The following is a 13,129-nucleotide window of genomic DNA, read 5'->3' on the forward strand; positions in this document are numbered from 1 at the left end:
TTTTACCTTCCTGCACGTGCAGGCTAATATAAAGGTCATGGTAGTACAATAATTTTGACTATGATTGAAAAGAATGAATCATACACAATATGAACAGAGACCCAACAGGCTAGAAAAGATCAAATTTAATTTTAAGAATATTAAAATCTTAGAATTCTCATGTTACAACTAATAAGATAATGCTTGTTAGAGATTTTGGTTTAAAGGTGGGTCTGATCAAAGTCTTACAAGAGTCTCGAGCTTAAAGGTGGAGCTTAAAGTAACAGCAGGGATTAAGATCGTCTCTATTGCAAAGCATTCCTTTACTTTATTGAGCAACTCAATTTAATAGGATGTCTAATAAAATTACTAGTATCCTGTATTTGTAATGGCTGCCTAGCACAATCATGTATGCTTGTTTTAACACCAGATACACTCCAAAACTGGATTTTGAAATAAATACTGTGTACCCCTGCTGATAAGAATTGAGAGAGTACAGAGTTTACATGTGTTAAAGGAATTGGCAGCTGCGGTTGTGATAATAAAACCACTGGGACTGGGAATGATGTTAAGTGGTTGAGTGGTGTGCTGTTGGAGAGGTTTCAAAAAGTACACAGTGTGTTATAAACACCTCAGGAAGAAGTGAATCAGACAGTAGGTGTATTTTTTTTAAACACGAGTTTGAAATATTTAGGTTGCTTCCTTGATGGAAACACTTATGTTTCTTTTGTGATTCAAACATCTCTTGCACACAAGGGTGACATTTCAAAAAGTCTTATTTTCTTCTCGGTTCAAAGGCAAGTTTTGCATGGATTTTTTTCCCCCAGTATTTTTTGTCCTCTGAGACTAGGCGGCTGTTTTTATTCTAAGTGACTTACAGTTGAAACAGGTAACATGCCAAACAACTAAATGTTGTAAGGACCAGAGTGTGAAATATACACAGAGACAACTGAGGGTATCAACTAGGTCTGCCTTTACTCCCATTATTGGTCGCATATTAAGGTTGCAGAAAGAACTGTATGTTAATGTAAGTAGATGTCTAGCTTGTTAAATGCATATTATTGATTTCTGAGTTTCTGAATTGGCATTCATCAACATGCAGTTGACACAATCTAACATCAATGTCAGACCCCCCCATCATTTGAACCATGGTAAGGACCTTGTTCAGGGGCCCAACAGTGAAAGGATTTAATCTCTCAGCCTTTTATTTAGTAGTTAAATATCCTTATATTTATAACTGTCATTATAACCATTTTAAGGCTGTACAAAGTTACATAAAGTAAAAAGGAAACACATGATCTGGGGCAGATGGAATGCCTTTGTCATATATACATACACATGTACAGTGCACTAACATTATTTTTCCACACATCCCAGCTTCTTTGGATACATTAATGTACCCAGCAGGTACACATTTAAATGTCTTATGTACCATTAAGGTTTAAGTGAACTAGGGTGATCCATTATTTATTTAAAACCACAGATATCGTATACAAAATGATAGAACAAACAGACAACCTATCAGAGATTAAGAGCAAAGACCGTCCAGTGTTTTCAGTGCCTCTTACCATTCACCAAACACTGATCCATTTTAGTGCCACGTCTGCTGCTTCAATCACACCAAGTAAGTACATGCCTGTAGAGCACCAAATATGGTGGCTTTAGCTATGACTCTTTTTTTCCCACATTGTACTGATAGCTGATTATTTTTCTTGCTTCTGCAAGCCAAAATTTGAAAAAGTTGGGGCAGTATGGAGAATGCAAATAAAAAATTCTGTATACTTTGACTTATTTCACTGCAGACAGTATAAACCCAAGGTATTTCAAATTTTTCTGGTCAGCTTTGCTTCATTTGTTAATGTACACCCATTTCTGCATTTCAGGACTGCAACACATTCCAAAACAAGTTGGTATAGGGGCAATTTAGGATTATATGTGAGGTTAAAAAAAATATTATGTGATTCCTTACAGTTGATGTCAACAGGTAATTGTAATCATGATTTGGAACAAAAGCAGCATCCATTAAAGGTTTTGGGGAGAGAAAGAGCCTTTGAGGAGTAAATTGCAGGCCTGAAATGCAGGAATGGATGTATATTAACAAGTGAAATGAAGTTGACCAGACAAAAAACATTAAATATCTTGGGTTCAAACAGTCTGCAATAAAATAAATGTAAGAAACACTGTTTTTTATTAGCATTTTTCAGACTGTCTGGACTGTCAACATTTGGGTTTGTAGTTGTATTACAGACATCCAAGTCTTTTGTGTCAAGAAAGTGAGCTGTGTTTCTCTTTCTCTCTGTAATTCACATGTTGAGGCATGTTTTATTGCTACCACACCAGTGTGAGAACCTTTGCCTCCAGTGCAGTGTTTAATACCACTGACAACAGCACTGTAATACTGTAGCTTTTCCCATGCTGTAATACTGTAGCTTTTCCTGTGTTGTTAAAAAAAAAAAAACACTGTTCCTGTAATGTAATATGCTATCTCTTTCTGTTTAAAGGTCGCTGTTTTATATTCTATCACATGGCAACATTGGTGGAACAGATGACTATAGGTTTTGTCATTAAACAACTGAAAGTCACATAAAATGTCATGTGAATAGAATGTAGTAAAGTTGACATTAACATGCTAATTAAAATAATACAAATGTTACAGACATGTACTTCTAAACTTGTGTGTTTAAAGGTTAGTACTAGATGTGTTGGTGATTGTTGTTTTTTAAATAGTACTCAGTAGAATAAAGAAAACAAACAATAGTTTAACACCCTAAGTTCTATCTGTGCATTGAATAGTAAATGAAGGCAGGTTGATTCATCATTATTGATTCGTCATTCTTGCCCTGATCTGGGCCTTGCCACAATTTGATCACAGAGATCCAGAGGCAGTTTTGTGCCTTTCCTCCAATCTATTAAAATTGCAACAGGTGGACTGGACAGGATCTCAGGATAATTAAACCAAATAGGAAGCCCCTGATCACAATCTATGGTAACAACAAAAGGTCTGAATACCTTTGACAATAGGAGATGAGATTTTTATTTTTATTATTATTATTCCTTAAAAATGATTTGAATACATTCTCTATCTACAGTAGGTAAGTTTAAGAGTAAGATTTTTTTAGTTAACATGTGTTTATATTAAACACAATTTGAAGGAATGATTTCATTTATTATGTCTTTTTATTCAATAAAAATAGCAGGCGCTCAGGCGCAGCAATCTATTACACTAGCCCACCACCACTGAGATCCGCTATCGGCCAGTCAGACATCTACACAGACATGATTGGTCATGTCTGACTTAATGACTTGGTGCCCAGTCCCTGGTATTCCTGCCTTGCACACAGTGTTTTTTGGGTGAACTGTTCCCATTGAGACCCTGAGCAGGATAAAGCAGTTGATAAAAAAATGAAAGGAAAAAAGAAAAAATGGTTATGAGGGTTTATACAATACAAGGGTGAATTGCACCACAAACATTTAGGTCTTTGAAGCTGTAAAAACATAAGCACTCCTGTGTAGTGTTCCAGTAGTGTTGCAGGACTCAACACATTTATTGTTAGAGTGTAAAAGTTACTTTATATAGCCAGTATTTAAAAATACCTGTACAGAATTCCATGTCTGCTTTTAAGGTGTTTTGTCAGTGGGTTTTCCTTTTTTGTTGTTGTTGTAATTACAGGGAGCTGGTTAAATTGTTGTTTATGGTAATTGCACGTGTCTTAAAGATAGTTTAGGTGTTTAGGTCAAAATTACTGAGATATACCTCTAAGGCTTAGTAGTAGTTACTTCAGAATTGACTGTTATCAAAACATCTTTTGCCTAATAGAACATATTTTTTTTATCATTTAACTTTGCATGCTAGTTTTAGAACCCTGTGTTCTGAACACTGCATTCCTCTTTTATAAGGCCTGGTTGTGAGCCTATATAACACTGCATTTTAACAACGGTACTTTGCACTCTGACAATAGAACACTCAGCACTCTTTAGCTCTGCATTTTGGTAGTTTTGGTATTAGACCAATTTATACTTGGTTAATAATGCCTCATTTTTGATTTTAGATATTTTAATTCTGTTTCTAGAAGACTGGGTTTTAAAAAGAAAAAGGTATTTTAAATTTTAAACAATGACCAAATAAATCAACTGTGGATACTAATTCGGTACCACTGCTTTAATTTTAGAAAACTGAATTTGATAATAGAATTCTAAAGTTCAGGATTCTAAACTTAGAATTTAGAAACAATTCATTCTTGATTTAGAACACTTTATGCTGGGTACAGCATGGTGGTAAAGTTCCCAGTAATGTGTTAATTGAGCAAGGGAATGTAAAAAAGAGGCCTCTTCCCCCTTTCTCCTCCTTCTCTGAAGTTTACTGAGTAACATCACACTGGAGTACAAAGGCTCTTCAGCGGACTGACACATTGACCCCAGCACGTATATAAAACACTGTGATTATTAAAGGCATGTGGGTGTAAATGAGTGATAGATTTATCAGGAGGGTGCAACAGTAGAGACTGGCAGAGATATGAGCCTTTCCATCTGTAGTAAACTTTGGATGGAATAAATTCCAGCTAGATTCTACACAGACATAAACCATAATCAAAGATTTTAGTATAATGGATCAGTGGGATACCAACACTGCTTGCTTTGCCACTGCACTTCTTTTAATTTTGTATAATCTGTCATTTATTCCTTCATCTGTGGTAAACTTTTTTATCCTGGTCAGAATTAAATATAAAACACTAGGCACAATGTGCTACTTCATCACAGGGCATTAACATTTATGGCATTTAGCAGACGCTTTTTATCCAAAGCAACTTACAAGTATGAGTGAACATGATTTGATGAAATGGTCCTTGCTCAGGAGCTTCACACTGGCAACATGGCAACAGTGTGGCTCAAACTGACAATCTTCTGATTACTAGTCCAGCACATTTACCACTAAGCTACCAGTGCATTATACTCTCATGCATTTATAAACGCTCACATTAAGGGACAGTTTAAAATGGTCAGTCCACCTACTGGCAGAGGTAAGAAAAAATTTAAATATCTACTGGAAACATACCCAAGTCCACAGTGACACTAACTTAGGCAAGGATCTTGTCTGGAAACCAAACCCAACACTACCTGCTGCACCACTGTGTCACTTCTAATTTAGAGTAATCTTATCATGGGCAATTATGTTATTACACCGGCAGATCATTTAACTTCATTAAATAAATAAATTCTTAAGTACAATAGGTTGTACTAAACATAAGAAATAGGTTGTTATATGAACATAAAATGTGTATTAAAGTGTGTATACATCTGCAGTCAAAATATTTCTCTTTTTTTCAGCAAAATGGTTCAATTTTAACTCACCAAGTAGTAAAGATCATCAGGGTCCCTCTGCAGAAGTAGAATTTCAGTCACTGTGTAAAGATGAAGATTGTGCAGTACATTGCTTACTTTGCACTGTGCTTTCCGCTGCTTTCAGATCATCCTGCAGGTTTTTTTTTTTTTTCCAAATGATTGTTTATTCTTACTTTTTCTTATCAATGTACTACAGCACTTTGTGAAATCTCATTTTAAACCATTTTTTCCTCATGAAAGATTGAAAGGATTTTGCACATTTCTCCCTTTACAGTGCATAATATCATTAATCAATTCAAGTAATCTGGAGGAATCTGGAGCAAGGGTGCAAACCTGCTTAACATCACTCAAATGGCCCTGCATCAAGAACCATCATTCATCAAGAGCTGATATAACCACATGGTTATGGGATTACTTTGACAAACCTTTGTAAATCACTACAGTAAGGAGTTACATTCGCAAATGCCACTTAAAATTTTACTGTGCAAAAAAAGAAGTCTTATGTTAACCATGTCCAACAGTGGCGTCAAGTTCTCTGGGATAACATATGCTGCCTTTAGGACGACATCTTTTCCAGGGACTTCCATCTATTTTTAACAAGACAATGCAAAACCACATGCTGCACACATCACAAAGGCAGGGCCACATAAAAGAGTGTATGGATATTGCACTGGCCCGCTTGCAGTCCTTACCTGTCCCTTATAGACAATGTGTGGAGAGTTTTCAAATGAAAAATGTGACAATGACAACCCAGTACTTTTGCACACATTAAGGCATGTTTTCAGGAAGAATTGAAAAAGCATAATACCTGAAACACTTCATCGCTAGGTATCCTCAATGACAAAAAAATATCTTTTAATAATCTTTTATCACTATATAGTATTGTGAGAAGGAATGGCAACATTACAAGGTGGTAAATGCTTTACCATCCCAACTTCTTGGAATGTGTTGCAGGCCTAAATGAAATACATTTAACTAAACAAAACATGAAATATATTGGGTTTATACCATCTGCAATGAAATACAAGTCAAAATAAATGTGAGAAAGACTGCATTTTTTATTATTTTATTTTATTTTATTTTATTGTGCTTTTTTCCCATACTGTCTCAACTTTTTCTGATTTGGGTTTGTACTTTTTGCATCTTTCACATCAACGACAGTGTATGTGTATTCTTTTGAAAGGCTTTACATTAAAAATAACTTTTAAAAGATAAAACGTTTGTTTAAGAGAGGAAAACTGATTTATTTTTAGCATTCACAATAACTGATAACGTACAAAACTCTGGTGTTCCCTGTCGACATTCTTGACTTAGTATTTGTACTTAAAATGGCTCAGGATGCTTCAGTTCCATCAGGGCTGGACTTCCAGGAGTCAAATGAATACAGATAACAAAACAAAGGAGACTTCATCCTTTTTCCTGTGTCTTTGCTATCTAAAGCATGCAGAATCTCAGCACATTGTGTTCCTGACTCAAAAACATCAGGAATGCATGTCTGTGTCTCCGAGATAAGCTTCAACTAAACTTCTGATGAGGGACATATCATATGTTTTCTTTATCTCTCCATATCCTCACATAATAATAAAAAATAATAATAAAATAAAAGTTGAGGTTAGAAGAGTTTTCTAGGCCAAATGTGCATCGTGCAGGTGGGCAAAAGTCTTAGGTATGGTGATGATCTCCATATGCAGTTGTAAAAACTGAACATCGGTGAGTTTAGTTAGTCCATCCATAATGATGACGTTTGTGCAGATATCACTAGTTAATAATGAGGTAAAAAGGACTTTTCTTAGCCAAACATATCCTGCGAGGCGTAGGTCATGTAAAGAAAGCCGTCTTGGTCCCTGTGTTGAGAGTATACCTCCGACATGCTTGCTGTCATGGAGCACATGTTTTTTCCCGAAATTAGCAGGTACAGAGTCTGTGATGCCTCCAGTGCAATCTTACTCCTGAAACATGAATACATTGGAATGAATTATGGAAGAGTTAGTCACATTTCTTTTTTAATATGAGAATGTATGTCAGTACGTATTGTGTAAGCCTTTCTTTTTAATGACTAGAATTAAGAGGAATAATCTGTTTAATCTAACCTTGCATTTACATGTATCTGAGATCACCATAGATAATAATTCTGACAAGTTCCTTGTACTAATAAAGAATGGAAAACCTGTTTATTTAAAACTTATTATAATCAATGGCTGAGATCAAACAACAGTTTGGTTTGTCTCATAGATGTCTGTGAGTTTTCTTTCATTACTCAAAGAAACAGTAAGTGGGCTGGTTACACTGATTTTCCCTAGGGGCAGGAGTATGAATTATTGAGTTTGTGTGCTGTCCTGCGATCGTGTGTATTACTGTCTTTTACATTGTTCCAGAGACTCGGAATCTACCATGACCCTGACAACTTAAAAATTAGCCAACAGGCCAAAGTTTATCTGTGTCCTAAATATAAATCTGAAGATTTCAAAGTCTTGAAAACAGATATTTAAGACAAGAAACAGAAAGAGATCTACCCTGCACCAATAGACTTTCCTCATTAATTTTGACTGTGTTGACTGTTTTCATCTTACTATTATCCCATGACTCCTTCTTGTTTCATTCTATTGTACCTAGCTTAGAATGTTTTATTGTAAGAAAAAAATGAACTACATAAATGAACTGAAATTAAACTGAACTTGCAAATATCAGCATTTCTTTTCTTTAACTTACCTAAGCAGACACAGAAACTGACCAATCATGAGCTCATGAGGGACCAGGAATTTCGTTTTGTCCAACAGTGGAAGTTGCTTCTCCCGGATATATCGTTCGACAATAACCTTTACAACACAGAATTTATTTACATTATTCATAATTCAATTAAATAATAAACAATAATGCTTGTTGTACAGTTCAAATTAAACTAAATACCAGGACCAGAATACATCTTACCGGTAGTTTGTTGGGGAACTTGCTTCGAATTGTGCAGACTTCATCTTTTCTTGTTGCTACAATCAAATACCAGTTAAAAATTTATTGCCTTTATTTTGTTGGTTGTTTCCAAGCAATATCTTTGTTTCCACTTTCTAACACTGTTAATTTAGTTCATTAGCATGTTCTGGAAGCAGAGAAAATGTACATAAAGTACTGCTTAAATGTAAGTATCCTGAACTGTAGTTAAAAACCCTGGACACGATTAACAACCATTAATGTATTAAGAATTAGTAAATCATATTAAAGAACTTCTATTGAGTAATTTGTGTTACAGATAATTGATAGCAAATAGACTTTTGTCCTTGCTTTTACAGGCTTCTGAGCCACAGATCTTGGCATTGGACTCAAATGCTATGCAGTCTAATCAAAGGTAAGTGATTGCTTTTGTGGCCTGTGACTCATGGGGGTGCAGACTGCACTTCAATACTAGACAACCTTTCTTTGTATATTTTAATGTATTTGGTTACTATTGATAGTAACCCAGCTAAACAAAATAGATATAACAAACACTAAAGGAATACCATTGTAAGAGGTTATATTGATGTAAAGGGCTCAATGCATAACATTTTCAAGGACATAACGCTAACCCACTAACGCTGAGATCTGGGGTTGGAATCTCAGCAGTGATCCTGGCCAGTAGGGTATCCACACAGACATTGTTGGTTATGTCTGTTAGTGGCCAACAGCCTAGCCATTGGAAAGTGCACTTGTCAGTGTGTTTTCTGTGCTGGTCCTAAGCCTGGACAAAAATAAGGAGGGTTGCATCAGGAAAGGCATAAACTGTGCCAAATCTGTTATGCTGATCTAGCCAAAATAGAGGTCATTTACTTTGTAAACTTTGCTTTTGTAAACTTAACTGGTTGTGCTACCTTTAGCAGCAACAACTGCAACTAAACACTTCTGACAACTGTAGACCCATTTTTCACATTGCTGTGGAGGAACTGTGGCTCACTCCTCTTTGCGCAATAGCTCATAATCAACCAAAGTGAAGAGCTTTGTGCTTTGCATTCTTGTCTTGTTACATAACTTGAGTAACTGATGACTAAACATTCTTCTACCTGACCCTAAAGCAATAAAGCATTCCCACATAATTACATTGACACCATGCTTAAATGTTGATATTATGTTCTTGTTGTGAACTGGGCCCATATCTTTTAAAAAGTTCAACTTTCTAGTTATCAGTCCACATAAGAATATGCCAAAATGCTTGGGGTCATCAAGAATATTTCACCAAATGACTAATAAGCCTTTATGTTCCTCTTGATAAACAGTGATTTTAGCTCTGCAGCTTCTCCTCTGACATCATTTTGCCCAGTATCTTGCTAATGCTGGATTTATCATCTAACTTTCTTTGAGACAAAGTATAACTTCAATGTGTGAGCAATAATGAAGAACCGGTATTTCAAATATTTTTCTTGCAGTGAGAAAAGAACTAAAGAGCAGCATTCTTGAAATACACACACATACAATGGAAGTATTATGGCAATTGTTAAAGCAGACAGAAATAATTTGTGTGAAATAGATTTTGAAAGATCACATTTATGAACTAATCATAAAGTACTTACTATTTTAGAAGCAAGAATTACTGGTTATGTGTTAGTAATGCAGTGATGCGAGCGACTTTTCTTATAGTATAGCACTGTTGTTGACAATCATGTCTGTCTCAGCCACATTCAGTGTTAGATTTATAAGTTGTAGCTTTGTGTTACCAATTATTCACAGACATCAATCAACCGACCCTGGACTTGCAAGTGAGGTTGTTAAAAGTCTTTGTCCTTGATAGTTTGTATAAATTGCGCATACATTACAGAGGCACTGTATAGAGATAATGTTGAAAAGTATTTAATAATACAATTCACAAGAAGAATTAAAGCTTACCTAAGCACTTTCTTTGCTTAAATGGCATCAATTCCATAGATTTCTCAAAAGGAGCCATGTCTGCTGGGTAAGGTTATAAGATGAAGGAATGGGGTGATTCGGTGGAGGTGGTACAGGCGCTGCTTATCCTAGGCAGTGGTGAGCTCCAACCCCACAGAGCTCTGGAAGCAGTCCTGCTTTTATACAGGATAAAGTAACAAGGAGGTGCCAAAATCAAGAAGAGACACTTACTTGCAAAATAGTTTAGGCTGAAGTTAATGTGACTCTGATGGATGCTGAACTTGCTTTTATTAACCTGTTGCTTTCAATACACTGTGGATATGCAAACATCCATAAGTCAAATGTTAACACACACCTCACTAAACACACACACACACACACATACACACAAGAACAGTTTGCATTTCCAGCAGGCAATGAAGAAGCACAATCAATTTTTAAATCAGTATTAAAAGAGTATTTTGTTTTCATCATCATGTATTAAAGAATTAACACCAATCAGTGTGAATCAAGAAGCAATCTTTTAACATTAATTTTTTACAAAATTGCTGTGTCAAAATACACAAAATTTGACAAAACACGGTCTATTGTAGATTGACCATGTTATATCCTGTCATTTGGATCAATTTTCTTTAAGATAATAAAATATATGTTTCTTATTGAAAATATAAATATATTAAGTATATATAAGTATCTTTGCGTTCCAACATGGTGTGACTATAAATGCTAATAAAACATTCCGGAAAGCCTATTTACTAGATTTTGGAGTGTCTTTGTGGGAATTTGTATCGATTGAGTCAAAAGAGCATTTGTAAAGTCAGGATTTCCTCCACACTAGTTTTCCATGTCAAACCATGTCCTTAAAGAGCTTACCTTGTTCATAGGGGCAAACTTATACTAGACCAGAGAATGGCCATCTCTAAACAAATTAAATAATGAATATCACAGTTGTTTTGCATTTATTTGGTGCTCTCATGTTTCCATGGAAACCACTTGTTCCATTGTGTGACAAAGTGACGGGGGAGCAAAAACCTACACACTGTCTTTAAAACCTTTAATAGCAACTTGGTCATAGAAATAGTTGGTTGTTGTTGTTTTGGTACCAAAGACTCTTGAACATACAGTCTCAGTAGGCTGTATGTAACTAGTCGTATCCGCTTTAAGCCGGCCAGCACTGGCTGATATGGCTTTCACACCCAACAGTGAAGCGCAAACATTTCTTCGAACACCAGTGCCAAAGGACATAGTAATCACCATATTTACAGCTCTGCATTTTTAACAACATAGTTTAAATCAAAAAGCAAATACATTTACATCATACAAGAGACCTTAGTTGATGTATAACATTTAGTGACCAGTGTACATTTGTTTAATATTTAATGTAATTTATGTATCTTTTACTTGTTAGCAATATCCTCATTAGAGTGTGATAAAAATAGACCTAATTAAATTACTAATATGGTACAACTTCTACTGGTGGTACTACCACCGTCACCAACTACTATTAATACTACCACACCCACTACTACCACCACCACCACCAGTACTATCACAAATATCACCACCACAACTACTATTACTACCACCACACCCACTACAGCCAGTAATAGACACTTTTGAACTTTTCATTGGCAACAGTGGTAATTTTTCTCTACCATTTTTTCTATTTTCTTTTCTACTATTACTACTACTGCTACTAATTAGGCAACAACAAAAATAGATTTTACATTACACATTATTTGTTATGTTTGTTTAACTCATGTCATAGGCAACCACAGGAATACTACTACTAGCTACTTAAAACCTGGGCTGCACACAATTTTAAAAACATACTACTACATACATACATACATACATACTGTAGGGCAGCTGTAGCCTAGTGGTAAAGGTACTAGACCAGTAATCAGAAGGTTGCCGGTTCAAGCCCCACCACTGCCAAGTTTCCACTGTTGGGCCCTTGAGCAAGGCCCTTAACCCTAAATTGCTTAGACTGTATACTGTATGTCGATTTGGATAAAAGCATCTACTAAATGCTGAAAATGTAAATGTAAATACTACTACTAACGCAACTACAAATAACAACAACAATAATCATGATTATAATCTGGATACACTGGTTACTAAATGTTAATAAATTCATGATGATTCAAATACATTTAACACGATGTAACAGTTTTTACTAGAAAGTTTAGGATTAAAAAGCTTATGGCTCCAAAAAAGAAAAAGAAAATGTAAAATTACTCAGTGAATCAGTGAAATTTGGCTCTCTATTCATTCAGGGAATACCAGTTGCAGAAATGGATTAAATCATATTAAATTATATTTAAGAAGACATAAATGATGTATGTTTATGTATGCATCTGTTTTAGGAATTCAAGCCCTGAAATACTGTATTTTATGAGTTTAGCTTGGTAGCAAGCAACGTGTGCGTAAATGTGTACGTATGCGTATCTTCACGCATTGAGACGTCGAAACTGTTTCTATGGTATTAGCGCAAACAACGTAGTGCTTCAGTATTGTTGCAGCACAGCGCCATCTGCAGGATAAAGAGATCGGTCTTTTTCACGCCTGTGGATAATTTGGGTGCTGTGGGCTGTAGCTGGGGGGTATGGTGGCGCAGTGGGTACCGCTGTCGCCTAACATCATTAATGGGCTGACAGAGAAAGGCCAGGGTGCTTTCTGTGTGGAGTTTGTATGTTCTCGCTGTGAACGCGTGTGGTTCCTCCGGAGCTCCGGTTTTCTCCCAGAAGTCATGCAGTCAGGCTAATTGGAGATACAGTACTGAAAATGGTCGTGTGTGTCTGTCTGTTTGCCCTGTGATGAACTGGCAATTTGCCCGGGGTGTTTTCTTAATCAGTCGGACCCAGCGCGACCCTGACCAGGATAATGCGGTGGTAAAACAAACAGTAAAAAGTAATCGGTTGTTGCTGCTAAGCATTGAAAACAGATTTGTATAATATTA

General features: G+C 35.9%; 1 protein-coding gene across 3 annotated transcripts; it reads right to left on the minus strand.

Annotated features, from left to right (window-relative positions):
- Nucleotides 1-6,410: 6,410 nt before the first annotated feature.
- Nucleotides 6,411-12,038, minus strand: map1lc3cl (microtubule-associated protein 1 light chain 3 gamma, like). Of its 3 annotated transcripts, none has more exons than XM_063000005.1 (5): nucleotides 12,019-12,038; nucleotides 10,168-10,340; nucleotides 8,248-8,303; nucleotides 8,029-8,135; nucleotides 6,411-7,268 (listed from the first exon to the last, which is right to left on the minus strand). In XM_063000005.1, the coding sequence occupies exons 2-5, from the start codon at nucleotides 10,223-10,225 to the stop codon at nucleotides 7,109-7,111; spliced, it is 381 nt and encodes a 126-aa protein (XP_062856075.1). In that variant the 5' UTR covers nucleotides 10,226-10,340; nucleotides 12,019-12,038; the 3' UTR covers nucleotides 6,411-7,108. The 3 variants fall into 3 exon arrangements, with proteins under 3 accessions (XP_062856075.1, XP_062856073.1, XP_062856074.1); XM_063000003.1 differs by lacking the exon at nucleotides 12,019-12,038 and adding an exon at nucleotides 11,041-11,096; XM_063000004.1 differs by lacking the exon at nucleotides 12,019-12,038 and adding an exon at nucleotides 11,041-11,079 and having other exon boundaries at nucleotides 10,168-10,343.
- Nucleotides 12,039-13,129: the final 1,091 nt, after the last annotated feature.

The sequence above is a fragment of the Trichomycterus rosablanca genome, chromosome 8 (assembly GCF_030014385.1).
Source record: "Trichomycterus rosablanca isolate fTriRos1 chromosome 8, fTriRos1.hap1, whole genome shotgun sequence".
In the NCBI taxonomy this organism is placed as follows: Eukaryota; Metazoa; Chordata; class Actinopteri; order Siluriformes; family Trichomycteridae; genus Trichomycterus; species Trichomycterus rosablanca.

Excerpts from the sequence above, each read along its gene's own strand:
- map1lc3cl (XM_063000005.1), bottom strand. The coding sequence starts at position 10,225 with ATGGCTCCTTTTGAGAAATCTATGGAATTGATGCCATTTAAGCAAAGA. Across the intron at positions 8,304-10,167 it reads TAAGCAAAGAAAGTGCTTAG|CAACAAGAAAAGATGAAGTC; the intron begins GTAAGCTTTAAT and ends ATTTGATTGTAG. Across the intron at positions 7,269-8,028 it reads CAGTTTCTGTGTCTGCTTAG|GAGTAAGATTGCACTGGAGG; the intron begins GTAAGTTAAAGA and ends TTCATGTTTCAG.